Raw genomic sequence first — 27997 nt, forward strand, 5'->3', positions numbered from 1 at the left:
CGTCACTGGGTGGGGTAGGGCGGGAGCGGGGCGGGGCCAGAGACCCTCCGGGGGTGAGGGCGGGGCGTATTGGGGCGGGGCGGGGCGGGGACCCCCGGGCACGCGAGTAGGGTACAGATTTCCCCCGGGGGCTGTGGGGTGCGGGGACCCCATGGACACACGTGGGGGCGGGGACCCCCGTGGGCTGCGGGGACCCCAGGACTGCGTGGGGTGCGGGGAGCCCTCCTACGGCAGCACGTGCACCCGGGCTGCAAAGACCCCCAGGGGAGGTGTGGGGTGCTGGGACCCCTGCAAGGGAACGCGGGCACCCGGCGGCCTCACCCCTGTGCGTCCCCCTCCCCACGCACCTCCAGCGTCACCCGTGGGCGGCGGAGACCCCGGTCCCACGGGGGCTGAGCACTGTGGTGTGGCCGGGAGGGGCCGTGGGCGGGGGGCTCGGGGCCGCCCCTCCAGCTCTGCTCCCCAGCTGCCCTCCCCACTCCCCCCCACCCCAGCCTGGCCAGGCCACAATTACAGCCTCCTAACTGCTGTGGGTGCTGCGTGGGCTGCCCCCGCCTCCTGTGTCACGTAGGGTGTTCATCGATGGGTGCCGGGGTGCGGAGCCGGCGGTGCAGCAGCGGGGTCCTGGCCCCGCAAAGGGGCTCCACACCGCCCGGGTGGGGAAACTGAGGCAGGAGCCCGGCAGCGGCAGCACAAGGCGCTGGGGAAGGGCTTGGGCGGCTGACGGCAGCCTGCGTCACCCCAGTCCTTGGCCAAACTGGTCCCACCAGCTGCTGCCGCCACCTCCCAGCTCACCCACTTCCCACAGGCCCCAGGCGAAGCCTCCGTCACCCAGCACCCAAGTCACCGATCACCTGGCACCAGGGCACGTCCCAGCCCATAATGGGGATCCCCGGGCCTCCAGCACCCCAGAGCTGGGGCGCAGGAGGGTTCTGCCCCGGGGGGGGCGGTGAGGGGATGCATCCTGCATCCCCCTCACAGTCCTCTGCTGCCTCTGGCCGCAGGCGCTGACTCAGCTAGGAAATCACAGCTCTGGAGGGAGGCGAGAGACGGAGCTTCCAATGCCCCTGCAAGAAAACGGGGTCTCATTGCTCGGCGTAGAGCGGGGGACACAAGGCACAGCGAGAGCCCTCCCAGCACAGGGAGGAGAAGGACACATGGCGTGGCACGGCAGGGCACAGCATGGCACAGCACAGCATGGCACAGCACGGCACAGCAAGGCATTGCATGGCAGGGCACGGCACGGCATGGCACAGCAGGGCACAGCATGGCACAGCATGGCACGGCACAGCAAGGCATTGCATGGCAGGGCACAGCATGGCACGGCATGGCACGGCACAGCATGGCACGGCAGGGCACAGCATGCCACAGCACGGCAGGGCACAGCATGGCACAGCACGGCACAGCATGGCATGGCACGGCATGGCACAGCAGGGCACAGCATGGCACGGCACGGCACAGCATGGCACGGCACGGCATGGCACAGCAGGACACAGCATGGCACGGCACAGCATGGCACAGCACAGCACGGCACAGCATGGCACGGCACAGCACAGCTGAGTTTTTTACGGCTAAAAAACTCGTTTATGTTCCTTGTTGGTCAAGGTCATAGGAGGTGGGGAAGCACAGCGCTGCCTTCGCGCTGTTCACCCCCGGAGCCCTGCGCGTTGCCCCCCTGCATCCCACCCCATACCCCTGCTCCTGCCCCCCCATCCCAGCTCTGCGCCCCAGCTCTGCCTGCCGCAGGGGACAGTGGCCATACGCGCCGCTGCCGGGGTCCAGCCTGGGGGGCCCGGGGGGCACCAGCCCCAGTCGGCCCCTCTGCACTGGGTGGGAGCAGGGAGAGGAGCCCGGGCAACCCAGCTGGAACGGTGGGGACAAGGAGCCCTGTCCCCCAGCGTGAATTTGGGGTGGCAAGGGGACGCCATGGCCAGCGCATCAGAGCAGGGTGGAGGCCCCGTGGGCCTGGTGCCACCCTTGCCTGGCTTGTTGGGAAGATCAACAAGCCTTTGCCCACCCCCGGGCCACAACGCCAGCTGAGCGCTCCCCCCGATCTGGGCTGCCGCTCCCCTCGCCAGGGTGGCTGTGACCCACCGGTGCCAAACCCCGCTCCTCCCGAGGGACACGGCAGCCCTGCCCTGCACAGGGGTGCAACGGGCTGCTCCCCCACTTAGCGCTGCCCCGAGCCCTGCCCGTGGGTCTGGGGGCTCCGCCCTGTCCCCCACCGCCGTGTCCAGCCCCACACAGGGATGGCAGAGCTGGGAGAGCCCTGGTACATGGGAGCTGCAGGGCAGGGCAGGGTGGGTGCTGGCAGCCTCCCCGCCGCCCCCTTCCTTCCCTTCCCTTCCCTCCCCCACGGCCAACGCCATGATTCAGCCTCTCGGTTTCAGTCCTGGCAGCCAACTTCGACGGGGAGCAGGAACGCGGCAGGGAGGAGCGAGGCGGCCACATGCTGCCCGACGCCCCGGCAGGCACGGGCTTGTCATCAGCGACAGCGGCCTCCGAAACAGGCTCCGGAATGCCCTGATGCAGGTGGGAGGGGGCTCATCCCACCCTGCTGCGCTGGACCAGCATCGGGGGATGCAGGCTGCACCCTGCGGACCAGCAGCACCCCCCCCCCAGGACCAGCGTTGGGGTGATGCACCCCCCTAAAGCAACCAGCAGGTGATGGAGGTGGGTGCAGCCTGCTGCCCCCCCGCTGCAACCCCCCATGCCACCTGGCAGCCTCCCCTGCACAACAGGGGGGTCACACATCCCCATAAGGGGCACCCCCTTAGGGACCCCCACAACTCCACAGAGCCTGGCTGCTCTCATGGCCTCCAAAGTGCCCCAGTCCCACAAGCCCCCCTCCAGCCCCCCTGTGGGGTCTCCCCATTTTATGGAGGTATCCAGCCCCACAACCCATCCCTCCGTGTCCCACAACAGGGCCTCTTTCACCCCAAGCACCCAGCTCCTGTGGCAGCAGCGCACCCCCACTCTAGGGAGCCCCGAGGCAGAGGCAGCCATGAAAAGACCAGTCCAGATTTTATTAAAAGTTCAGCACCAGTAAATATTAAAAAAAAAAAAAAAAAAAAAAAAAAAAGCGACTGTGCAAGTCAGGAAGTATTAAATTAACGGAGCTTAAGGCTACAGAGGGCTGGCGTGGCAAAAACTCAAGGCACACGCAGGGCACGGGTGACGCAGCCTCGCCAGGTGGCATGGGGACACCAGCACACTGGGACCCAGGGCTGGGGACCCCCGAGGGACCCCAGGCTCTGGCAGGTGGGCTGGGGGGCTGGAGGCACTGGGGTAGAAGCCCCCAGGAGGGGCAGGACCAGCACACACCCTGCTCCAGCAGCACCGTGCATTGCTCCCAGAGCAGGCGCAGCCCCCCAAACCTCTCGAGACAACACGGGCCCGATCCTGGCGCGCTGTCCACAGGTCCTGGGTTGGAGCTGAGTGACACAGTAAACCCCGGTGCTGCGGGGCACTGCCGCTGGCTCCTGAGGACACTGGGGACAGGGGTGGCGGCGGGGAGGGGGTCCCGGGCAGGCAGGGAGGTTCGGCAGTGCTGGTGCTCCACCGACGGGAATCGGGCTGCGCTCAGGGCAGCAGATGTCCAGACGGCAAAGGCAGCCCTGCAGCAGGGCACCGGGCAGGATCAGCCCTTCCCCGCCAGCCCAAGTTTCTGTGCGGCAGCTGGCAGGAGCCTGAAGCCCGGCGTCCCCAGGATGGCATCGCAGGGCCACTGCTGTCCAGCTCTGTCGGGGCCAGGCGCCCCTTCGCCTGGCTCATCGCAGGGTCTCTGCAAACAAGGAGGGCTCGGTGGCACCGGGACAGGGGCAGCAGCCACCCTCCACCCCGCGGCACAGCCCCCGGCCCTGGCGTCAGCACCTTGGTCAGCTTTGTCCCCCTTTGTCTTGGGCTCCTGCCACCACTCCGCGAAGAAGCCCTCCTCGTAGTCACCTTCGCCCTCAAACTCGCCGTCGGAGGGCAGGTCCTGTGCCTGCAGCCCCTCGCCACTGTCCACCTCCATCTGCAGCAAGGGACCGGCAGGAGGAGGCGGTGGGGTTGGCAGCCCCGTTCGCAGCCTCTTCTCCAGGGCTGGTCTGGGGGTCAGACCCACTGCCCAAGGAAGGGCCCTGCCCCGGGGTACCCACAGCACCCACCCGCACCCCCAAAAGCACCCAGCTGCACCCTGCGTTTACCTCGTCGTCAGCCTGCAGGTATTCCTTGGCGAAGTCCAGCATCTTCTTCTGGGCGACCATCTGGTTGTGGTACCGCACAGCTTCCTGGCAATGGGGAGGGAGCGGGGGCTATGTCAGCCCCTCCACCATCAGCAGAGTCAGGGGATGGGGGGGGCTTGGGGGGCGCCTCACCGGCCGGGGCTCAAAGTCCTCCTCCTGCAGGCGCCAGCGCTTGCGATGGAAGCGGTAGTAGACCAAGTTCTGCTGCATCACGGCGTCATCCGGGTCGAAGAGCATGTAGCTGGAGACACTGCGCACCGCATCCCGCACGTCGTTCACTGCGGGGAGCAGCACTGGGTGATGGGGGGAGCAACACCCCACCCAGGGGTCCACAACACCCCAGGGTGGCCCGGGGACACAGTCCCCTGCTCCCGTTGGCACTCACGCTTGTAGTAGGCAAATTGCAGGTAGTGGTACATGGTGGCCACAAACTTCTCCACAAAGTAGCCACCCACGTTGGGGGTGAGCTCGGTCTCGCAGTCCACTTTGCACTGCAGCACGCTCACGAAGTGGTCTGGGGGGAGGTGTCAGGCATTGTGCCCACTGGCCCCCAGCCCCCCCACCATGAACCTGCTGGCCCCCCGCCCGGTCACCTGCGATGGCGGGGTAGAAGTCCTTGAATTCCTGCAGCTCGTAGGCACCTTCGCAGCTGGCCAGGCAGTCCTCGTACGCCTTGTAGTACTCGGTCAGTGCCTGCTCCATGTCGGCCGCACTGCTCCGGAAATCCCCGTTGTTGTACAGCTTCACCGACCGCACGAATATCGGCTGCCGGGGACCAAGCGGGTGCCGCTCACCTCCTCGCCAGGCACCGCAGCCCGGCTCTGCCCGACAGCAGCACCGACCTGCCCCACTCTCCCCGAGACGGCTCCGTCCCCAGCACAGATCCCACAGAGATGCTTTTTTGGGGGCAGGACATGAGCGACCAGGGCTCAGCAAGGAAGAGCCGCTTCCCTCGGGGTTTGGCAGGACCAGGCTGTGGCAGTCAGGTACACACCAAGCCCCAGGGACCCATTCTCCCACCCCCTCCTCACCTCATAGGGCCGAGCCTCCAGGTCGACCAGGTATTCATCCACGTCCAGCATCGTCCTGTAATAGTTCAGGTACTTCAAGGTCATCTCGTGCTTGGGGTTCTTCTGCAGGAAGGTGTGGGCAGCGGACACCGCTTTCTCGATCTTATTTGACTGGAAGGGAGGAAGAGTTGGTGCAGCAGCCTGCCACAGGGCAGCCGGGGCCAATGCTGCGGCTGCAGGGGGCTCAGCACCCAGCCAGACCCCAGGGCTGCAGGGCGGAAGGCTGGTTCTCAGCAGGGAACAGCCCAGCACCCCCAGCACCAGCCCCAAGCCCAACCGTCCACTGGCACCGATGGACAGACAGGAGCCGGGAACACAGATGACACCAGTAAATCCAGCCACACCGACCTCCCGCTCTGTGCCCGTGGTGGGCACGGGGACAGCGTGGCCCCTCACGGACCCCCGCAGCCAGCCAGGAGAGCTCCACATGGTGTGTGTCAGATCCATACATCTGCTCTCCTTGGGCGCTGCCATGAGCCCGGCGAGCTGCCCCTGCTCCCCCCGCTGCTTTACGAGCTCTCGGGTTGCAACTTCAGGGGAGCGATACGGGGGGGTTGTTGAACAAACCGCCCATGAAATGGGTCGTGGCCAGAGCAAGAGGAAAAGGCATTAAGGATCTAGGCCAGGCTGTTCCTTGCCACTGCCAGGTGAGCGGGGCAGCAGCACTAAGCACTAAAGCAGCATCCGCGCTGGCAGCCGACCAGCAGCACAGCTCAGGACCCCAACCAGCACCGGTGCCTGAGGAAGGGGTGTCCCCTGCCAGAGTCGCTCTGGCCCAAGGAGGGTCACCCCGAGGTGATGCCTTATGAAACCTCCCTCCACGTCTGCACCGTGGGGCCGAGGAAGCGCTTCTCCCTGATGGAGCATCCAGACACATGTCCCACAGCAATCACAGTGGCACTGGATCCCCCAGTGTGGGCCCCTTGGCTGGGGCAGCCCCTGCGTCCCCCTCCCCAGACAACGCTCTGCCTGGCCAGGGGGATGTTGGGGGAACAGGGCAACACAAGGTGGGGTGGGGGGACACAACCACAGGGGACCCCAGTCTCGGGTGCACCCCTCACATCCTGCCTGATGCATCCCAGATGATGCTGACGTGCCACGGCGCAGGGGCAGGATGGAGGAGAGGGGGGGGGGTGCCAGATGGGGAGTGCAGCAAGGGGGGTGCAGGACAGGAAAGCACATGACAGTCGCAGGGTACAGGGCAGAGGAAAGCGGGGTTCAGGGGATGCGGATCAGGGGGTGCAGGCTGGTGGCGTAGGGTGGGGCCCCAGGATGGGGATGCAGGATGAGGGGTACAGGATAGGGGTGCTGAGGAGGAGGTGTAGGGCAAGCGGCAGAGGATGAGGGGTGCAGGATGGGGCATGGGATGGGGGGCGTGCCCGATGGGGGGGCAGAGCGGGGGGGGGGGGGGGCGCAGGTCAGAGCGACGCGGGATGGAGGCACAGGACGCCCCCCCACTCCCCACGCCCTGCCACCAGCCCCCTTGCGCGGCATTTGCGCAGCCTCACCTTGAAGAGCGCGTAGTGCAGGTACTGGTAGGGCAGGCGGCGCTGGAAGTCGCGCAGCGTCTGCGCCGGGGGGTAGCGCAGCTGGAAGACGGGCAGGTCGCGCTTGCAGGCGCGCAGGCAGCCGGCGCGGCGCAGCAGCCGCCCGAAGAGCTGCATCTCCCGCTCCCACTCCCACGCCGCGGGGTCCCCATCGGCGGGGGGCTCTTCCGCGGGGGCCCCCTCCGCGGGCGCGGCGCAGCGGCGGTGGCAGTGCGCTTCGCTGTCGCGCAGCAGGCGGTGGAGGCGCAGACTGGCCTCCAGCTCCCGGGCGCTCTCCGCCCACTGCGCCCCCGCGTACTGCGCCAGCGCCCGCGCGTAGGCGCGCTGCAGCGGCTCCAGCGCGGCCGCGGGGAACCCGCGCACGCTGTACTCCTCGTACTGCGCCGCGCACAGCCCCGCCGCCAGCAGCAGCGCCAGCGCCGCGCCGCCCATCCCCGCCGCCGCCGCGCACTGCCCGCGCAGCGCCGCGCAGCCCTCCGCGCAGGGGGCGGGCGGCGGGGAAGGGGCGGTGCGCGGCGGGCGCGCAGGGTCTTAGTGCGGCTCTGCGCGGCTGGCGCAGCGCCCGCGGGGTGCAGCTGGGGGGGCGGGGCTGCGCCCCCCGCGGGGTGAGGCGTGGGGGTTGCGCGGGTGCTGCGCGCTCCCCGGGTGGGCTCGGTGCCCCGCGCTGCCGGGGGTGCGCGGGGGCTGCAGGTCCGCGGGGGTGCGCCCGGCGCTGCACGGGGGGTGCTGGCGTGTGCCCTGGGCTGCGGCCCCGGGGTGCGCTGGGGACCCCCCTGCGCTGCCCCCGGATCCCCCAGCCCGGCTGGGGCTGCTGCCGGCTGGTGCCAAACCGGAGGCCACACGCTCTGTGCCGTGCCAGCTCCCGGGGCTGTGCCGTGCCAGATCCCATGGTTGCACTGCGCCAGCTCCCGGGGCTGTGCCGTGCCAGATCCCGGGACTGTGCCGTGCCAGATCCCAGGGCTGCACCGTGCCAGGCCTCGGCACGGCCACACTGGCCCCAGCCCAAGCCCAGCGCTTTGTTGCCGGCTGGACAGTGGCACTGAGGGATGTCACAGCGCGGGGCAGGAGCCAGGACACTGCCGAGGTTTCATCCTGCGGAGCAGAGGCCGTTAGCAGTGCTCAGCACCTCCCTGCAAACGGGCAGCTCAACAGCACGCTGGCTGGGGTGCCGTTGCCCCCAAAGTCAGGCTCTGACCCCCCATGTGCTATGGGGAGCCCCCCGAGTCCCCCCTGGCTGCTCCAGGCGGTGCTGAGGTTGCTCAGCCGGGGTCCAGGCTCCAGGGAGCTCACAGCGTTTTGCTGGAGCTGTTGCTTTCACCAGTAGCACCGTGCTCAGAGGAGCCGGGTTCCAGTTTGGATTCACGGCCTGTCGTATTTCCTACTCAGGATGTGCTGGGATGTGCCTGTCCCTCACTGGTGGGTCTGGGGGAGCGGGGATATGTGGGCAACGTGTGCATTTGACCCTACTCCTATCCGGGAAAGACTGTTAGAAGGATAATTTCGCATTTTTTTTTCATCGTCGTTCAGCAAGAGATCTGTCAGCAGCAGAGGGAAGGGCAGAGGTGTTATTAAAACATTTCATTCCGTGTTATTTACTCTGCAGAAGTGCCAGGGATAGAGTAGCAGCATCCTAATCCATGGGAGCGATAACGGCAGGGAATAGGCTGCTGGGAGCAGCACTAGGACCCGGAGCGAGCGGCGCTGGGATGGGACCTCCAGCTGCACAAACTTGCTTCCAAACAGCTCTCCAGCTTTTTCCTTGGCAGATGAAACCGCCCAGGGGAAAAAAAATAAAAAAATAAAAAATTAAACTTTCCTGACGTGGAGCTTCGTGGTTGTGACTTTTCCTGGGGGGAATAATTGCCCCGGCGATGCCGTGGGGCGACTGATGGTGGGAGAGTGGCTGGCCATCGTGCCAGGCCCGGGGTCCACGTGTACAGAAATTCCAGCTGGGCTGGAATCCTGCGGGAAGGGGCGGCCGGGCCCCACCCCCCCGCCTTCCCTCCCCCCACCCGTGCCTTTCCGCCGCCGGCAGCTTCCCAGCGCCATGTCCCCCGGCAGCTTCGTCCTCCTCCTGAGCATCCTGGGGGTCCTGGGGCTGGGTGACCCCGGCCCCCTTGAAGATGTGGTGATAGACAGATACTATATCCCCAAAATCTGCCTGCGGGAAGTCCAGATGGGGGATTTCATTCGCTACCACTACAATGGGACCTTTAAAGATGGCAAAAAGTTTGACTCCAGGTATAGCCCTCGGCTCTTTACGGGATGCATGCGGCCCCGGCTGCCGCGTGCTGCGGAGGGGACCCCTGCATGCCTCCCCCCCAGCCGCGTGCCTGTCACCCCAGCGCATCCCCGAGGGCCAGCATGGCGAGGAGCCGGTAGCCCCTGCTTGGGCTGGCCCCGGATCCCGCAGCTTTGACCCCAAGGAGGGCTTTCGGTGGGTGCTGGGGGTGAGGACAGGGAGCCCAGCGAGCCCTGTACACGTGTCAGCCTGGGGGGCCCCGGCGTGGCCCCAAGAAGCTGCCGAGTGCAGCCCCCCTGCCCGCGGCTGCAGCCCCTTCCCACCCTTTTCCAGCAGCCCCTGCCCAGCGCCCGTGCTGCCGCCCTGGGTTTTGCAGCAGCCCCCCCTGCCCATTGGGGACCCCTGTGTGTGCCTCAGTTCCGGGGTGCTGCAGGGTGCTGGGAAGCCTGTCTCAGGCACGGGCAGGATTTGGCCCTAAGCGAGATGGTTTTCATTCAGCAACATGTATTTGCATGTGCTGCACAGGCAGGGAAAACACATAAAGCACTTTGAAACGTGGCAGCAGTGGAATGAAACCCGTTCATTACCAAAGAGGCTTCGCTCTGGCTCGTCTTAGTTTTCCTCAGCCCATGCACCAATCCTGCTCTGTTCACGCTGACTAGAAATCCGTGTTTGTGTTGGTGCAGCCCCTGATTTGCACCGCCACGAGCAGGGGGAGAATCAGGGACACAGCAAAAGGAGGAAAACTAAATGGGCTGTGCTGGGGCTCCAGCCCCACGTAGGAACAAAAACTTTCCAGGCAGGCGTTTTTCAGAGCCCTGTAAAGCAAAGGGGTCCTGCTCCGGTTTATTGTGTCTTATCTTTCTTGCGAGCATGAATGGGGGAGAAAGTAACTGCACCGTGCACGGCCACTGCTGCTGTGCGCCCCAGATGTGGTGGGGGTCTGGGGATATTTGCTGCTAAAACCATTGCTTGTCCTGAGGACTGCAGTGTGCTGCCAGGAGAAAGCATCAGCTGTGCATTAAAGGGGATGAAGGATTTCAATTTATCTGAAATAGCCCCAGTTGTTTCTTGGAGTACTTGAAGATTTTAAAATAAAAACAAATCTGCAGTTTAAAAATGAGGCCTGGGATGTCTTCTTTCCTCCTTGCTGCATAAAGCTCCAAATGTGCCATATGCAAAATGATTTGGAAGCAGCAGAAAGCCCGGGAGCTGCCGGCTGTGATGGGTTTGGTCCCACCTGAAAGCATCACCCACCTCCTTTGCACCAAAGGGGTCTGATCTGCACTCCCCTGCCTCCAGGGTGCTGGGTGCAGGGTCAGGCCAGAGCCCTGACCGGTGCTGCGGGAGGCAGCTCCGCCCCGGGCAGTGCAGGATTGATCCCATCAGGATCAACGTGTTTGAGCTGTGGGTTCTGCCTGCAGCACAGGGACCCGCTGGCTGCGGTGGGTTATGTGTACCCCTGGGGAGGGGGCAGCCCTGTCCCCCCACTCTGTCCCCACGGTGGGCAGGCGCCAGGGAGCCCTGCGCCATCCCTCCCTGTCTGCAGGGTTTGTGGTTTGGCTCTGGATCCACCCTGAGCCCTCAGCGCTGGCACTGAGCACCCCCAGCAGAGGCGGCTTTGGGGGCTTCACCCTTTGCCGTGCCGCTGACGGGTCTGTCTCTTCGCCCCAGCTACGACCGAGGGGCCACGGTGGCTGGCGTGGTGGGCGTCGGGCGGCTGATCACCGGCATGGACCGGGGGCTGCAGGGCATGTGTGTGAACGAGCGGCGTCACCTCATCGTGCCCCCCCACCTGGGCTACGGCAGCATTGGTGTGGGTAAGGGGCTGCGGCACGGTGGGGGGGTGGAGGAAGCAAACCCCCCAGGGCCAGCATTAGGGGGGTCGGGGGTCCGGTGCCCAGCTGGCAAAGGGCAGCTCCATTGCCAGGGCAAGCGGTGCCTAAGCAGGGCTTCCCTGCCAGTCAGGGGTCCTGCCCCCCCGGGGGTCTGCTGCTTTCCCAGGGGCTGGCACGCGTGGCCAGCAGCCCCGAGCAGCACCGGGCTTGGGGGGCTTTAGGGGACAGAGCCCTCGCCTTGCCTGGGCTCGGCACCGGTCCCTTCTAAGATGCTCTGTCCTCGCTGCTGCCCCTTTAGCGGGGCTGATCCCCCCAGACGCCACCTTGTACTTCGATGTCATCATGCTGGACATCTGGAACAAGAACGACAAGCTGCAGATCACCACCCTGTCCAAACCGGAGCACTGCAACCGCACGGTGGAGAACTCCGATTTCGTGCGGTACCACTACAACGGCACGCTGCTGGATGGCACCCCCTTCGACTCCAGGTACGGGGGACTGGCGCTGGGATGCACCATTGCCTTGGGACACGGGGCACTGCAGCTTGGATGCATCCTGCAACTTGGGACTGGGGGCACCAGGGATGGCAGTGACCAGGGGACACCGGCCTGCGGGAGGACACAGGGGCCCCACGCTGCACCCCAGTCGGAGCAGCCTTCCCCCCTCCGTGGTCTCTCTTCCCGCACCTCGGCAGGGCTGGTGGAGCTCCGTGGCCCCCAGAGCAACCTCCCGCATGGCACTGCTCAGGCTGGGGGAGCTGGCGTGGCCCCAGAGCCGTCCCCCCGTCCCCCTCTCATTCCTCCCCACCAGCTACAGCAAAGACAGCACCTACGACACCTACGTGGGCACCGGCTGGCTGATCAAGGGCATGGACCAGGGGCTGCTGGGCATGTGCGCTGGGGAGAAGAGGAGCATCATCATCCCCCCGTTCCTGGCGTATGGGGAGAAGGGCTACGGTGAGTCAGGCATCGCCCCGTCGTGCCTGGCCCCTTCCCTCCCGGCTCTGCGTGGAGACCCCCGCCACCAGGACCCTTGTCTGGGCTGACCCGTGTCCCCTCCCCAGGGACCGTGATCCCGCCGCAGGCATCTCTGGTGTTCAGCGTGCTGCTGGTGGACTTCCACAACCCCAAGGACGGCGTCTTCCTGGAGCACCTGGAGGTGCCGGAGTCGTGCAAGCGCAGAGCTGTGACCGGGGACTTCGTCCGCTACCACTACAACGGCACACTCATGGACGGGACACTCTTCGACTCCAGGTGTGGGGGGCGAAGCGGTTGAGCAGGGAGATGCCCTGATGTCCTCTGATGTCCTCTCCTGCCCCATTGCTCGGCTGCAAGGAGGGGGTGGAGAATTGGAGGGGAAGGGGGAGGAGAGGGTCGTAACGGGCATGAAATAGACTAAAAAAGACCACCCCTGTTTGCTGCATCTCTAGGGGCAAGGTTTGGCTCCTGGGGGAGCACAGCAGAGGCTGGGAGGGTCGGGCTGGGGTGTGGGGGTTGGGGGGAGGCTGATGGGTCAGGATCTCCTGCATGACGGTGCTGGGGGGCTTCTCTCGCTGCAGCTACTCCCGCAATCACACCTACAACACCTACATCGGGAAGGGCTACATCATCCCCGGCATGGACCAGGGCCTGCAAGGGGTCTGCGTGGGAGAGAGGCGGCGGGTGGTCGTGCCCCCACACCTGGCCTATGGGGAGAACGGAGCAGGTAAAGGGCAGCCCCACAGGGGCCGGCATGCCTGCATGGTGGGGCTGGGGGCTGTGGCACCCCCTCCTCCAGCCCTGTACACCGGCACACCGCGGGGCTGACATCAGGGAAGCGCTGGCCAAGCAGGGCCAGCTCCTCACTGCAGGGGCCACCACCATCCCCGGGGCTCTGGGCACTGTGGGGGGCATCGTGGGCAGGGACACAGCTGATACCAGTGTGCAGAGCTGGGGCTTCGAGGGATGGACACGTCGTGGGGCATGAGAAGAAGCAGGGAACGGCTTTACCGGCCCCGTGGCGCTCCAGCAGCTCTCCCAGCAGCTCCTCTTGCCCTTCTTTTCCAGGGGATAAAATTCCCGGCTCAGCCGTGCTCATCTTTGATGTTCACATCATCGACTTCCACAACCCTGCGGACCCAGTGGAGATTGAGACCGTGTACCGGCCCGAGGGCTGCAACATCACCACCCGCGACAGGGACTTCGTCCGCTACCACTACAACTGCTCCCTGCTGGACGGCACCAGGCTCTTCTCCTCGTGCGTGCGCGCTCCCGGGCTGCCCTGAGCCCACCTTTACATCCTTCACAGGGCCAGATCCTGCCAGGCGCTGAGCTGGGGGGGGGCAGACGGGCACCGGAGCAGCGCTGGGAGCGTCAGCTCTTCACAAGGGGCAGCACCAGCCATGGCTGTGCAGCAGGGTGGAGGGTGTGGGGTTGGGGGGCACTGCAGGATGGAGGGCGCAGGGGGTTGGGGTGTAGGGGCACAAGGGTGTGGAACCTCACGGCATAGTGGGATGGATCCAGGGTGTGGAAGCTCAGGGCATGCCGGGGTGGCGGGCGATGGATTTTGAGGTGGAAGGGATGTGATTTGGGGCATGGCGGGGCTGCCCACGGGGTCCGAGGGGCTTTCTCAGCTGCGTGGTCCCCCCTGTGCCTCCTGCAGCCACGACTACGAGAAGCCCCAGGAGGTGACCCTGGGGGCCAACAAGGTGATCGAGGGCCTGAACAGTGGCCTCCTCAACATGTGTGCGGGGGAGAGGCGGGTGCTCATCATCCCCCCCCACCTGGGCCACGGCGAGAGCGGAGGTAGGGGAGCGGCGTGCGGCTGCCCGTGCAATGCAAACCGGGGGGGTCCTGCCTTGCTGGACCCCTGCTGGGCTCCTTCACCCCCTCACCCCAGTGGGGGGGCTGGGGGCATTTCTCCCAGCGCTTTGCTGAGCTCCCCCGAGGTGCGGCAGCTCCTCCATCACTCGTCTTTTCAGCGCGGGGGGTGCCAGGCAGCGCTGTGCTCCGCTTCGAGGTGGAGCTCATCTCCATGGAGGAGGGGGTCCCCGAGGGGTACCTCTTCATCTGGCACGGGGAGCCACCGGCGAGCCTCTACGAGCAGATGGACCTGAACAAGGATGGGGAGATCCCCGCTGAGGAGGTGAGCGAGGGCACCGCCAGACCGCAGGGTTACGGGGTGCGGGAGGACGTGGGGGCGCAGGGGACCCCACCCTGGGCAGCAGCACCCAAAGGAGGGTGTCCCTGGGCACTCGGGAGCCTGAAGAGCTGTGCAGGAAAAGCACCCCAGCCCAGAGCATCACTGCTGGATGCGGGCAGGGCTGTGACCATGCAGGGACACCAACGGCTGCCTGGCTGCTGCCCATGGTGCGGGTCACGGTGCTCCCTGCCGTGCCGGTGCTGCACGGACCAAAGACCCATCCCTGGCAGTGTTCAAGGCCAGGATGGACGGGGCTTGGAGCAACCTGGGCTGGTGGCAGGTGTCCCTGCCCATGGCAGGGGGGTGGACTAGATGATCTTCAAGGTCCCTTCTGACCCAAGCCACCCTGTGATTCCACGATCTCTCCCCTCTCCTTGCTGCAGTTCTCCACCTTCATCAAGACCCAGGTGGCAGAAGGGAAAGGTCGCCTCATGCCCAGCTCCGACCCAGAGAAAGTCATCGCCGACATGTTCAGGAACCAGGACCGCAACCAGGACGGGAAGATCACCTCCGAGGAGCTGAAGCTGAAGTCGGACGAGGACCAGGAGAAGATCCACGAGGAGCTCTAAGGAACAGACCCCGCTCTCCCCTGGAGACAGAACTCATCCTGGCCGTGCCATGGCCGCTCTCCCCCACCAGCTGCCCCAGAAATCCACCCCTGCCCCCCCCCCCCCCTCAGCCCTTCAGGAGGGCATATTTTGATTTTTTTTGCCCCCTATTATTTAACTGAGGGGTTTTTATCTTGTTCCTCCTGGGCAAGAAAACTCACCACCCCCCAGCTAACAAACCCAGGCAAGAAGATGGGAAACACCCATTTTCTTGGGAGCCTCGATACCCCGGGGCCGGTAGCCCCCGTGCTCCAACCAGTGCCATCCCCTCGTGCCCCCCAGCTCTGCTGACACCACCCCTGCCACGGAGCGGGACCGAGGATGCCAGGGGGGGCTCTGGACCCCTGCCCTGCCCCGCTCCACTGCCAAACCCCGTTTCGACCCCCTGCTCCCAGCTCCTGCGGAAGGGCCGGGACAGCAGCATCCCCTCCCCGAACCCCTTCATCCTCAGCCAGCGACTGCACGTCCTGCTCCAGCCTCCTCGCCTGCCTGTGCTGCCTCCTGGGGTGGGCACTTGGGGGCTTCCCCTCTTCTACTGCAGCATTTTCTAGTTTAGGGATAGGGTTTGGGTGTTGGTTTGTTTTGTTTTTTTTTTATGTACACATATAAAATTCTTTAGAGAAGAGAAATAAAGAGAAGCCTTTCATGCTGGTCCCTGCTGCTGGCCCAGCCTCTGCTCCCCGCTGCCCTCCTCCCTGGGGCAAGGGGCTCAGGTTCCCAGAGCAAAATCCTGATATCCTACAGGCAGCCGCTGTTCCAGAAATCCTGGGCCCCTGGAGACAGCAGGGATGGGACCTGGCAAACTTGTCAGCTGGGAGAAGGAACCACAAAACCTCTCCCACCCAGGCCCTCGGGGAGCAGCATCGTCCCCATCTGCATCCTCCTTGCCCTGCAGCCACAGCCCTCAGTGACTGAGAAAAAATCAGCCCAACTTTATTTTGATACCTAAATGCAGCTAATTAACTCCGCATTCTCGGGTTTGCCAGTTGTGACCAGCACGGCTCCATCACCTCCCGCCAGCAATAAAAGCTTTCGCACAACGCGTCTTGCAGAGCGAGAGAAAAGAAATTCAAGAAGAGAACAGTGCAAAGGGTCACGGCGAACCCCTCAAACGACAACTTCTACCTTGCACCAAATAAATAACTTCTACTGGTTTCCACGGAGTTGGCCTTTGTGTCAGGTTAATTTGCCGTGAAATATTCCTGCATGTCGGGGCAGCGGCACAGAGCCTCGCCTCGCCGGTCCCTGGGAGCGCGGTGCCCCAGGGGGATTTCAGGCTCCAGCACCTGCCGGATCAGGCAGGAGAGAGAGAAACCCAAACTCTGCTCCTGGCATCCCCCAGCAAAGGCAGACGGAGCTCCAGGTGACAGCCGGCGGGCGCTGGCAGGGATGGGGACAACCTGGAGCTGGGCAGCAGCGCGGCTCCAGCCCCAACCCCTGGGCGCTGGGTACAAACTCAGCTTTAGCCAAGATTCTTTATTTTGAGGAGGAGAATGCAGCCTGCGCTTTCAGAAGTCACATTTATTCATCCGTCAGGTGGAGCACAGCCCCTGGGCAGCAGGGCAGGGGCTACCACCCTGGGCTGTGTACTGGTCCCCAAAGAGCTGGTGTCGGGGCTCATCCTGCACCAGCACAGGCTCCTGCTGCCACCAGCACAGGCGGCGGGACGGGACATAAAAGCAGTTTCTCACGTCAAGGTCAGAATTTGCCCCGTGCTGAATCTGGGCTGTCACAGCTTTACCCTTTACGTTACCAGAGGTTACACAGAAATAAGAGGGTTTTTTCCTACCGCTGCTCTGAGCGCCCAGGATCAGCCCAGAAGTTTATGACACACACACAGTTAGCTAAAATATTCCTTAAAAAACCAGAATGCTGCCATCAGCCTCTCCTCCCCATCCACACCAGTGGGCTGCAAACGCGCTGCTGGGAGCACCCAGCCTGCTGCTGGACATCCCCCCCCCCCCCCCCCCAAACCCTCCACAGATGAACTTAATCCTTGCTTCGTGCAGCAGCATCAGATGAGCTCCACAGCCCTCCAGGGATGACTGGAAAAGCCTTGTTGGCTGGTTTTTTTTTCCAGCAAGAACTGTAATGGAGCAAGAGGGATAGCAGGGCACGGGGACGAGGGCACCGCAGGGTTTGCGTGGGGTGCGTGGTGCTGGGTGCTGTGCCAGCACCACTGGAGCGCAGCCCGGGCGCTTTGAAGCCCACAGAAAGCAGGATGAGAGTTCGTCTTGTTTTCTTAGACAGAAACACAATAAAACTAAACAGCTTTCATCTAAAACAGGTTCTGTCCTCAAACCACAGCAAACGGTCTCCGTTTCCGTACCTGAAACATGGAACGGTTTGTTGTGGCCCTGGGCAACGGCAGGGATAAAGTCCGAGTGGGATGGAGCCCGGGTGGGATGGAGCCCCGGTGGGATGGGCACAGCTGGGGTAAAGGGAATGAAGCAGTTTCCTCCACCTCACCCCTCCTGCTCCAGCGTGGACCGAAGAGGGTGCGTGAGGGCAGGATGTGCGCAACACACAGCAGCCAGGGCAGGGAGCCTGCCCAGCGTCAGGTCAGGATGGAGCGCAGCAGGTACCAGATCTAGTCCAGCTTTGTCCAGGGAAGGACATTCACTGCCCAGGCGCCTTGCGGAGGGGCCGGAGCTGGGATGCTGCCTTCCCAGCTCACGTCTCAGTAAGGAGGTACCGGAGAATCCCATTGACCACATCCAGGGTCTCGTCGCTCTCCAGCACGATGTCGTAGGCATCCAGGTACTTCCCTCTCCGCTCTTCCACCTGCAGGGTGGCCGTGGGGATGGGGGAGGAGAAGAGAGCGCCACAGAGAGAGGAGAGGACCATAAACACCAGTGGCTGGGAACAAAGATGCTGCCCCCACAGCCCTCGCGTCTTGATGCTACCGAAGAGGGGTCAATAACCACCCTGACAAAGCCCCAGGCGCACTGGGAGCTCAGCAGACACCCCCAGTCCTTCCATGCACCCCACAGCAGCTTGCAGAATCTCTTGCACCCCCTGAATCACTGGGACAGCTGCCTGCCCCTCTCCGCTGTCCCCCGAGGCTTCGCACCTGGGGAAGGCTGGCGCGGAAGCAAGACGACTGCTTCTCACACCCACCTTGTCATTGAGAAAGCCAATTTTGAGGATGTTCTCCACACTGGGAACGCCATCTGCCATTGTCAGATCCCCCATGGAGTCCCCCAGCAAGATGATGCTCGTCCTAGTGCTCAGCTGCTGGAAATACTCCGTACCCTGCAGGACACTGTTGTTCTTGTTGTAGGTGTGGATGAGAGGTCCCTTGAAACGCGTGAGGACTCCCTGTGCAAACAAGACAGGCTGATCCCGCAGCAAACCCTTCGCCGTGCCGCAGCCTCAGCACCCTTTCTGGAACGGGCAAACTGGGGGGGGATGCTCACAGGGCACCAGCTCTAGGTGTGTTCCAAGGAGTGTGGAAACCCAGCAGCCATGAAACAGCTGGGGACAGTCCCCAGGAGCCCCCTTCTGCAGGGCAACCCCTTCCCAGATGGGGAGACCAAACCCAAGGATGGAGACGCTGCCCTGGAGCTGGTCAGGGGCCACGGAAAGCTGCAGTGAGGGGAGCCCCAGGGCGCAGCAGGACCCCAGCAGTAGGCAGCACTGTCACGCTGTCCCATGCTCCCCCGAGGACTGTCTGTCCCAACACACCACCCGTGGGAACAGAGGGCTTCATTGTAAGAGACGTGCAATTTTCTAATGTGCGTTGGGACTTTTCAGGCTTTAGTACATCAACAAAAAGCCTTCCACACTGCTTTAAAGGACATCTGGCCTTCAGCTCAGGAGAGACTTCTGTGGTCAGTTAACTCCATCCTCACCCTGCACCAGGATGGAGCACACAGCGCTGGACACAGAGACAGCAGCACCCTTTCCACCACCAAAAAAACAAGTTTGAAAGGCGAGTCCCCGAGATTGCGAGCCGATGCTCAGCTGTCCCCGCACCCTGCCTGCCCACCTCATCTGTCCCCGCTCTTACTGCTGCCCCAGCTCCCCGTGAGGACAGGGAACCTCTACCACCCCCCAGGGCTGATGTTCAGGGGGCTTCTAGGGTGGCAGCAGCTCGCAGCCCTTGAAGGCACAGCACAAACGGGGCAGGAGGCCACGACCAGCCTCTCGGGCTTTGCTGGGACCCAGCAAAGGGTCAGCTCCATCTACAGCCATCGAATACCTAATTAGAGATGTCAACCAGCAGCTTTTAACCCAGTAGTGTCTCCGTTAAACATCTTGCAGCCCTCAATTCGCCCGACAACTCTCCTCTTTGCCAGCCCACCACACAAACGTGACGCAGAAACTCACATTATCATCGAAGTCCATGTAGTTGGACACCACGTTGACGTTTGAGTAGAAGACGTTGGCCTGACGGATAATCTCTTCAAGGATGTCACCAACGCCAGCCGAGAAGATGAACAGGGGGATGTTGTACTTGTGCAGCTGATCAAATAATTCATTGAATCCATCCCTAGGGCAGAAGTGTCCGTTACACGGTATTGCATGTTTATACATATATATATATATGCATAAACAACGGAGCGTTGCACAGAAAGAAAGAGTGAACATCATGTCTAAAGAGACTGTAGCCAACAACACAAATTTTGGGGTTTTTTTTCTATTTTTTTTTTTTTCTATTCCTCCAAATTTCTAAATTCCTCCAAAGGATCTAACGGAAAACACAACCAAAACTGTTCTACCAAACAGCTTCACTCTGAGCAAATCTGGAGATCTCAGAAGGAAGCGTTACCCCTCCAGCAGCCCGGCTGCCTCTCACCTTGCTGCAGATGCTGCACGTACAGACGCACACGCCTACACCCTTCCTCCCCTCATCAGAATAAAATGCCCACAGCTGAGCATTGCAAATTAAATTTCCCTTTTCAACTTCTTTTTCCATCACACTGGCTGAAATGCAGCCGGGACTCTTGCCCCGCTCTCTGTCCTGGCAGCAAGGTGCCCGGAGCACCGTGGGCTGTGAGCACCCTCAGCCCAGCTACGAGGCTCCTGTTTCTGCCCAGGACTCCCCAAACAAGCGCGCTCTGCAAATTTTTTTGGTGGCACTGGCATTCCTGTGGCATTCCCTGTGCATGCAATGGGTTTGTCCCTGCACACATCCAGCTTCTGACAGGGACACAGGGCACAGCGCGCCGGCACATGCCCGCAGGAGGGGGTGCTGCCAGCCCACGCAGGAACCCGACGTTAGAGAGATGCAACAGGTCAGACTGGTTGGGAGTGGGATCAAACATGTAACAGTCCCAGTCCGCTGGGACATGATTTCCATGCAGAAGGGGAGCTTGGGCTCAGGAAAACCTGGACATGGACACCACCTCCTCCCTGAGACCGGCGGCTGCTCAGACCAAGGCGCCCTGAGCCCCTTTTAGGGCCATCGCTGCCGAGGCCAACTTTAAGAGCAAGTTTTAGCACCAGGTTTTTGAGCTGTGGGTGAAAATGTGATGCTGAGCCAAGGGCCTGGATAAGACCCAGCATTTACAGTGTGTGGAGAGGAAATCCCTCCTGGACAAGGGGAGCTGCATGCTGCCCCCCTAGCCCACCCTGCAAGACAAGCAGCTCTCTCTGCCCATCATCCATCCCCTTGGCAGCTCCCGGCCAAGACCCAATGGAGGTGGAAGCTGAGGCTGTGGCTCACGGCGCTGACTTCTGGCTCTTTCACGATCGGAGCTCAGCCCCAGGAAGGGAGATTTGCATCTGCCGCGCTGTGGAGACCGGGCACAGCTCGGGGTGAAAGCAAGGAGACCCGCTTGCACCGTGGCAGGAGGGAAAGGGCCACAGGCAGCCAAACCCGAGCCCCTACCTCAGCATCACGTCCGATTCTCTGACGATCTGGGCTATGTCACCCTTTTGGATCTTCTGCTGCGACAGCAGCTCATGGGCCCTGGTCCACCTAGAGAAAGGCAGCAGAGTGAGCTTCCTGGGCAGCAGCCTTAAGGCAGTCAGAAAAATAACGACTACGAATTCCCGGTATGGCCACCAAGCCTAGAGACAGTTCAAGCCTTGTGTCTTGTAGTCCTCGGGGGCAAGAAGTTGCCAGGACAAGGTCAAGATCATTAGATACAAGCACTCACCATTCCACCATGAGCGGACGTTTCTCTTCCAGCGTCCGGTTGGGATCGATTTCAATGGGATAGTAATAGTGCAGCAGATCTCTCAGCTGGAGCGTTGCACGGATAGAAAGAGAACAGAGTGAACGTCACCTCTAAAGAGACTGTAGCCAACAACAACAAAAAAGCATTTCTAAATTCCTCCAAAGGATCTAATGGAAAACACAACCAAAACCATTTTACCAAACAATTTCACTCTGAGCAAATCTGGAGATCTCAGAAGGAAGCGTTACCCCTCCGGCAGCCCGGCTGCCTCTCACCTTGCTGCAGATGCTGCATGTACAGACACACACGCCTACACCCTTCCTCCCCTCATCAGACCGAAATGCCCACAGCGGAGCATTGCAAATTAAATTTCCCTTTTCAACTTCTTTTTCCATCACACTGGCTGAAATGCAGCTGGGACTCTTGCTCTGCTCTCTGTCCTGGCAGCAAGGTGCAGCTTGGAGAGCTTGCAGCGTTTCGCGTCACAGCTCTCCAAGCTGCACCTTGCTGCCAGGACAGAGAGCAGGGCAAGAGTGAGATGCATGACAGGGACAAAACCCACAGAGCCAAAAAGCAGCACCTTACAAACCAGCACCTACCTTCTTCTTGCCGTCCTCACTGATGACACGACTGTTATCCAGGATATCTGTAAAGGCAACAAAATGCCAACGTCATAGCCCAGAAACATTAAAAGGCTTTCTAAAAGGCAGGTATCCTGCACCTCCAGCGCCAGCAATTCCCAAAACAAGCACGTGGAGCTGAGCACAGGCTCGCCACGGGGTCTCGGCACAGCGGTGAACGTGGCCGTGAACCTGCGGCACGTGCTGATCGTAGGGCATTGCTCAACTGGGAGAGAGCAGCGTGATGCAAGTAGTAGAAGGAGAAGCAGCAAGAGCACGAGACAGCTCCCGCAGCAGGCTGGGAGCAAGCGGCCAAATCCCAGAGGTGGACCAAGGGAGAACAAGACGGAGCAGTCAGGCTCGGCAAAGGAGGGAGGCGGAGAGCAGGAGCCACAGACTGAGAACACAAACACGGAAACCAAACAGAATTAGCAACAATAAAAATAAAGAGCTCCACTCACTGTGCGAAGTGGGGCAGCGTCTGCCGTTGCATCCGAACCTGCTCAGCGTCATGTCAAAGTCAGAAATGACCTGGAAGGCGAGAGGAGACCAGATGTGCACGTGAGCCAGCACCCAGCACCTCTGCCACAACCACCCAAGGGTGCTGCTGCCTGCACGGATGCAAATCCCAGCGCCCAGCACCTCTGCCACAGCCAGCCAAGGGTGCTGCTGCCTGCACGGGTGCAAATCCCGCGCCAGCAGGTCTCACGCGAGGGTGCTGACTCGCAGCAGGGCACAGACTCTTGCCACTCCTGCCAGCCACCAAGCAGATGTCCCCGTCTGAGACAGCCAGCACCCCTCCCACTGTGGCACTCTTATCAGCACCAAATGGCTTAATCCTGCTGACTTATTGCTGTGGGTGGAGGGGGTGCCTGGGGATTGGCTTGTATTTATAGCTTGTATAACTGAGGAAAACGGCCCATCTGGGGAGAGCCACCAGCCTGGGCCTCGACGGGAAAACCAGCCCTGTCCCCCCTCTCGTCCATGGATTCTGCAACCCCAAACGCGGAGGGGCTCCCTTGCATGTGGGCTGGGAGCAGCCAGGCCCTGGCTGGACAGGCTGAGGAAGAAGAGGCAGATGAAGGCCTGGACCCAGCGTGAGGGTGATGCACTGCCTGCTCCCAGCCTCACCAGTGCTGGAGTCAAACGGGGCCAGTACCTGCAGCTTGTTTATCCCCTGCTCCTTGATGGCGCGGATGGTCCCCAGGACACGCTCCGGCTGCTGGATGCGGACCGTGGCTTTCTCCAGCTCAGGCACCTGCGGGCAGAGACCCCCGCGCTCCGTGACGCCCCGCGACCCCTCGCAGCTGCGGGGGGGGCGATGCCCTCCAGCCCCCGCTGTGCTCTCTCCACCCCGGCCGCCTTCCCCGCCTCCCCCACGACCCCGCTTCCCCCGGGCCAGCCCTGCCCCAGCCTTTACACCCCCCACCCCCAACTCGGGGTCCCTCGGGCCCGCCCCCCGCAGCCCCCGCAGCCCCCGCGCTCACCATCGCTCCGCACCGCGCAGGGCCGGTGCCGCGCAGCCGCGGTGAGGGGGCGGAGCGACGGGGGGGCGGGGATGGGGGGCGGGGCCAGGGTGGGAGTGGGGCTGGGGGGATATCCAGGGCTGGGGGGGGGCGGGGGGGGGCCGGGGGGATATCCAGGGCTGGGGGGGGCAGGGGGCTGCCCGGGGGGGTGCCCGGGTCCCGCCGCACTCCCAGGCTGGGGCTGCGCCCCCGCGCCCGAAGCGGCTCCGGCCGGTGCCGGCGCTGGCGGTTGCGTTTCCCCTGCAACACGCTCCGAGCCAGGAAGGCGAAAGAGGAAGTAAAAATTAAAAGATAACAATAATACAAACCCCACGGCAAAGGGTGTCTCTGTACCGTCACACCTCCTCCAGCGATACCACAAAACTCGTGTAACTCAACCCCCCTCCACGCCGACAGTGACACGACAAAGCCCCAACAGCTCCCCCGCACCACGGAGACCCCCACCGGGGCACAAACAGCCCTGGCGGACACCCCCACCGGGGCACCCGGGGCATTGACAGCCCTGGCAAAGCACAGAGGAAAAGCAGCACCATGAGTTAAGCCAGTGAGGACCAGGATGGGGGTCCCTGTCCCCTCACTCTCCGTGTGGCACCTTCCACTGCTCAAAAGGAGCAGCGGGAGCATCTGTCTGTCCTTCATCGCTGCCATCAGCCAGCCTGTCTCAGCCTCCTCCTGTGTGAGCTGGCACAAGGGCACTTCACAAGCACTCCATGCTCTGGGGACCTTTATCTTTATACCCAGGCGAAATAATATTAAAAGGTTGCAGGGGAATCACAAGGCTGTCTTTGCTCAGAGGAACCATTCAGAGGGTGTGGGTACAGGGTCCGGTGTAATGTGGACTGTAAAGGCTGGGGCAGCCCTAGAGCGAGGGGCCTGGGAGTAGCAGGACCCCGTTGCCTGGGGAGGGGTTTGCAGCCCTGCCAGCCCAGGCACCGCTGCAGCCGGCTCCAGGTCACCCTTGCATCTGTGACCTCATTATGGGGCGCATTCCAGAACCACCAGACAGGCTGGGTTCCAGAGGCGATGTTGGCAGGCAAGCTAAGAGACCTGTAAGCGCCTCAGAGAGAAGCACCTTCCACTGCCTCAGGCTTCAACATGGGTGATAGCTTAGACCCCGGTAGATCCTCATCCTCACACATGGAGAGGAAGATGAGTGCTATGACTTGCAACATCTTCAATGAGCTTCGCCTGGAAGGGAAACTCTGTGATGTGATCATCAGCGTGGATGGTGTCGAATTCAACGCTCACAAGAACATCCTCTGCAGCTGCAGTCAGTATTTCAGGTCAGTGCTTGAAACAAGAAGGGATGGGGACAAACAGAATTTCCCAGCCTGGGTCTCACCACCTTAGCGCACCTCCGGTGCTTATGTCAGCACTAAGACTCCAGCAGTTGCCCCTAGCCCTGGTACCCCCCTGGACACCAGGATTAATCCACAGCCTAGTATCTAACAGCAGCTCTGGACGTGGTGTCTGAGGAACCCCTGGATGCGGTGCAGGGCTGGCAGCCCAGCCAGCCCGGCTTATCTGCCGTCGGGCAGGAGGTTTTCCTGCCCCACACGTTCTCTGGCATTCTTGTTGAAGCAAGGTGACCACTCGCCCTGTTGCTCTCTGTCCACAGCCAAAGGCAGTGTCTCCTTTTTAAAACAACCAGCTGGGAAAACATTAATTAATAAACTACACGGCCTCCCAGTGTGCAGTCCCAAATTGGTGCCCAGGAAAGAAGTCGCAGGGGATAACGGGGTCAGGGTTTAACGCAGCAAAGCCTTTCCTACCAGAACTGCTTTGGTTTTTGCAGGGCTATGTTTACCAGCAGCTGGAACACCACAGAGAAGAGAGTATATAAAATCCCCGGCACTTCATCTGAAATGATGAGGCTTATTATCGAGTACGCCTACACCAGGACAGTACCGATCACTGTTGACAATGTTGAAAGTTTGCTAACGGCAGCAGACCAGTTCAATATCATGGGCATCATCAGACAGTGCTGCGAGTTCCTGAAATCCCAGCTATGCTTGGAAAATTGCATCGGCATCTGCAAGCTCACAAATTATTACCACTGTCCTGACCTGCGAAAAGCAGCCTATGAGTTCATCCTCCATCACTTTGAGGACCTGACCAGGGTGTCCACAGAGTTTCTAGACCTCTCTGTCGACGAGCTAAAACACATCATCGAGAAGGACGACCTCAACGTGAAACAAGAAGATGGTGTGTTTGAGGCTATTCTGAAATGGATTGCTCACGATCCGCAGAACAGGAGGCAGCACATCGCTGTCCTGCTGGGCCAGGTCAGTGCTGCTGCGGCACGGGCCTGGGTGGCTCTGCGGAGCTGGGCAGGGGGCAGCTGAGCCAGAGGTACTTTGGTTTTCTTGTAAAATTAGAGGAAATTGCAGCCCCCTCACAGTGCTCACAAAGAATTAAGCTTTCAGACCGTTAGGCTATTGCTGCGCTGGGACACGGGTTGCAGATCCTGCGCTGGGACACGGGGCACACTTTTGAAGCGCACACCTCCTCACGCTTAGAGCTTAAGTTTAACTGTTCCTCACATCCAGGAAGGGCCAAAGTTCACGCAGAACGTTATCTCTACACACACAGAGTTTGTGACATTTGCCTAGACAAGCTATGCTATGCAAATACCAGCATGCGTTAGGGCAGCGTCGGTGGGCGTACAGGAAAGCACTGTGCCAAAGCAGCGGCACGCTCCCTGCCATGAAATGGAACAATTTACCCCTGCACACCCTTTGCTGGGTTAGCTAAAACCTACATATTTAATTCTCTGGTTCTCTAATAAGCTTTAGACAGCATCGTAGCCTGAAAGCAAAGCCACCCAGTGCTGGAACCATTCCACAAAGGATACCAAGGTGTAAACCTTCTGTGCTAATATTCTCACCTTTCTGCATTTTTCAGGTTCGACTGGCACTGATGCAAGCAGAATACTTCATGAACAACGTCAAAACGCACGATTATGTGAAGGACAACAAGGAGTGCAAAGGCCTCATCATAAACACGCTGACAGAAATGTACAACCTCAACATGTATGGCCCATCTTACTCCAATTCCTCCAACGTGCTCAGCCGGCCTCGCCTCCCCTATGCCATCCTGTTTGCCGTCGGAGGCTGGAGCGGGGGGAGCCCAACCAACGCTATCGAGACGTATGATGCCCGTGCAGACAAGTGGCTGAATATCACACTTGAGCAAGAGAGCCCCCTTGCCTACCACGGCACTGTTTATTTAAAAGGCTTTATCTACCTTGTTGGAGGATTTGACAGCACGGATTATTTCAACAGTGTCAGGCGATTTGACCCACTTAAGAAAACGTGGCAGCAGGTTGCACCCATGCACTCGCGGCGTTGCTACGTCAGCGTCGCCACTCTCAACAACTTCATCTACGCCATGGGAGGGTTTGATGGATACATGCGCCTCAACACAGCGGAACGCTACGAGCCAGACACGAACCAGTGGACACTGATTGCCCCCATGAACGAGCACAGAAGCGACGCTAACGCGACCGTGCTGCACGATAAGGTAAACCGACCGCGAGATTATTGGAAGCAGTTAAGGCTGAAGTATGGCGAGCAGGATAAGGAACCAAACAAACATCTGTGCGCAGTGTTACATGGCAAGCAAATGCCTGTCCTTTCATATGGACCCTCTTCTTGGGCTGCATACCCGATAAAGACAGCTACCCACATCTAGATAGAAAAAGGGAGCTGTGGGAACCGGAAAGGTAACAAATGCTCCCTTTAATGTGATGCATCATTGGAAAGAAAAAGAAAGGTCACATAAACCTTATTAATTAAATCCTGGAGTTACCAATATAAAATTCTCTAAGAGATGGCAACTGACTGGCATGGTGGTAGAGATGCAGGCAAGAGTGCTAAACTCTTCCAGAGCTGCTTACCACCAAGAGCCCACTTGCTGCCTGGTCTTGTGGCCACAAATTAAACGCTATACCCACCTGCTTCATGCACTTCAGGAAATAAAGGGTCTAAATCCCTGCTGGCCTGAATAACTCCCTGTGCTTTTACTACTTCAAACTCCATTCCCATTAAAAACAAGAAGAAACCCCCCCAAAACCCAGCCACACCATTTTCTCTTCAGCATGCTCTCCCACCAAGAGTATAACTGCCACGCTCACACCTATTTTTTTTTTTCTCCTCTAACAGGTGTATATCTGCGGTGGGTTCAACGGAAACGAATGCTTGGTCACAGCTGAATCGTATAATGCCACAACAAACCAGTGGACCTATATAGCCCCAATGAGAAGCAGAAGAAGCGGTGTAGGCGTGATGGCGTATGGAAACAAAGTGTACGCGGTAAGAGAGAGGCAGCAGCTCTGCCGTGCCACCACCCAGCACCCGTAGTACTTTTGCTAATCTGCGTTCCCTAGATTTTCAGGCTGGGCATTTGCTTGTTGCTTGAGGTTTAGGTAAGAAAGTCAGAGCTAGAATGGTTGATAAGCCTCCTGAGAATATTATCACCTCCATGTTTTTTGTTATGAAAAATGTATGGACGATTTTTAAGCAGCTGCAGCAAAGAAATTTCTTTGCTGCTGCTGCTAATAGCGTCAGCAGCACAGAACGTTCGCTTGGTCCTGTTTATCCCGTCCATGCACTGCATCTAAACTCTGTAGAACTGTAAAATCTTGACAGTTGTACAAAATACTTGTGGAAGCTCCAGAAAGACCTAAGGGAGCAGTCTGCAATAAGCAAGCATTGCGCTTTGAGGTCCCACGCTCTCAGCAATGCTCAGACTGAAGTCAATGAGGCAGGACCAGTTACCATCTTTCTTGGGCACAAACTGATCTGGCTGGCTCGGCGGGTGAGGAAAAGCCTATTTCAAGTCCGTACCTTTGGCATTCACAGGTAGGAGGATTTGACGGAAACAGCCGGCTTCGGAGCGTGGAGGCTTACAACCCAGTCACCAACATGTGGCACGCAGTCCCCACTATGTTCAATCCTCGCAGCAACTTCGGCATTGAAGTGGTGGATGATCTTTTGTTTGCGATTGGTGGC

At 60.9% G+C, this 27997-nt stretch overlaps 4 protein-coding genes across 6 annotated transcripts; 2 read left to right on the forward strand and 2 right to left on the reverse strand.

Moving 5' to 3' along the window:
* Positions 1 to 210: 210 nt before the first annotated feature.
* P3H4 (prolyl 3-hydroxylase family member 4 (inactive)) lies at positions 211 to 7736 on the reverse strand. Of its 2 annotated transcripts, none has more exons than XM_080369213.1 (8): positions 6805 to 7736; positions 5258 to 5407; positions 4820 to 4991; positions 4612 to 4740; positions 4359 to 4504; positions 4188 to 4271; positions 3874 to 4015; positions 211 to 3784 (listed from the first exon to the last, which is right to left on the reverse strand). In XM_080369213.1, exons 1-8 carry the CDS (start codon positions 7273 to 7275, stop codon positions 3771 to 3773), a joined length of 1308 nt encoding a protein of 435 aa, XP_080225339.1. In that variant the 5' UTR covers positions 7276 to 7736; the 3' UTR covers positions 211 to 3770. The 2 variants fall into 2 exon arrangements, with proteins under 2 accessions (XP_080225339.1, XP_080225338.1); XM_080369212.1 differs by having other exon boundaries at positions 4359 to 4519.
* Positions 7737 to 8584: 848 nt separating this feature from the next.
* FKBP10 (FKBP prolyl isomerase 10) lies at positions 8585 to 15874 on the forward strand. Its single transcript, XM_080369184.1, has 10 exons — positions 8585 to 9084; positions 10760 to 10905; positions 11222 to 11411; positions 11734 to 11879; positions 11987 to 12176; positions 12482 to 12627; positions 12969 to 13158; positions 13564 to 13706; positions 13883 to 14046; positions 14487 to 15874. Exons 1-10 carry the CDS (start codon positions 8732 to 8734, stop codon positions 14670 to 14672), a joined length of 1854 nt encoding a protein of 617 aa, XP_080225310.1. The 5' UTR covers positions 8585 to 8731; the 3' UTR covers positions 14673 to 15874.
* A 340-nt stretch (positions 15875 to 16214) lies between these two features.
* Positions 16215 to 27972, reverse strand: NT5C3B (5'-nucleotidase, cytosolic IIIB). Of its 2 annotated transcripts, none has more exons than XM_080369202.1 (9): positions 27833 to 27972; positions 22619 to 22717; positions 21921 to 21990; positions 21439 to 21485; positions 20819 to 20904; positions 20548 to 20637; positions 19044 to 19206; positions 17832 to 18032; positions 16215 to 17495 (listed from the first exon to the last, which is right to left on the reverse strand). In XM_080369202.1, exons 1-9 carry the CDS (start codon positions 27839 to 27841, stop codon positions 17385 to 17387), a joined length of 876 nt encoding a protein of 291 aa, XP_080225328.1. In that variant the 5' UTR covers positions 27842 to 27972; the 3' UTR covers positions 16215 to 17384. The 2 variants fall into 2 exon arrangements, with proteins under 2 accessions (XP_080225328.1, XP_080225327.1); XM_080369201.1 differs by lacking the exon at positions 27833 to 27972 and adding an exon at positions 22947 to 23063.
* KLHL10 (kelch like family member 10) lies at positions 23067 to 27826 on the forward strand. Its single transcript, XM_080369203.1, has 4 exons — positions 23067 to 24268; positions 24781 to 25270; positions 25890 to 26507; positions 27149 to 27826. The coding sequence occupies exons 1-4, from the start codon at positions 24081 to 24083 to the stop codon at positions 27344 to 27346; spliced, it is 1494 nt and encodes a 497-aa protein (XP_080225329.1). The 5' UTR covers positions 23067 to 24080; the 3' UTR covers positions 27347 to 27826.
* Positions 27973 to 27997: the final 25 nt, after the last annotated feature.

The sequence above is a fragment of the Falco punctatus genome (genome assembly GCF_963210335.1).
Source record: "Falco punctatus genome assembly, chromosome: 19".
In the NCBI taxonomy this organism is placed as follows: Eukaryota; Metazoa; Chordata; class Aves; order Falconiformes; family Falconidae; genus Falco; species Falco punctatus.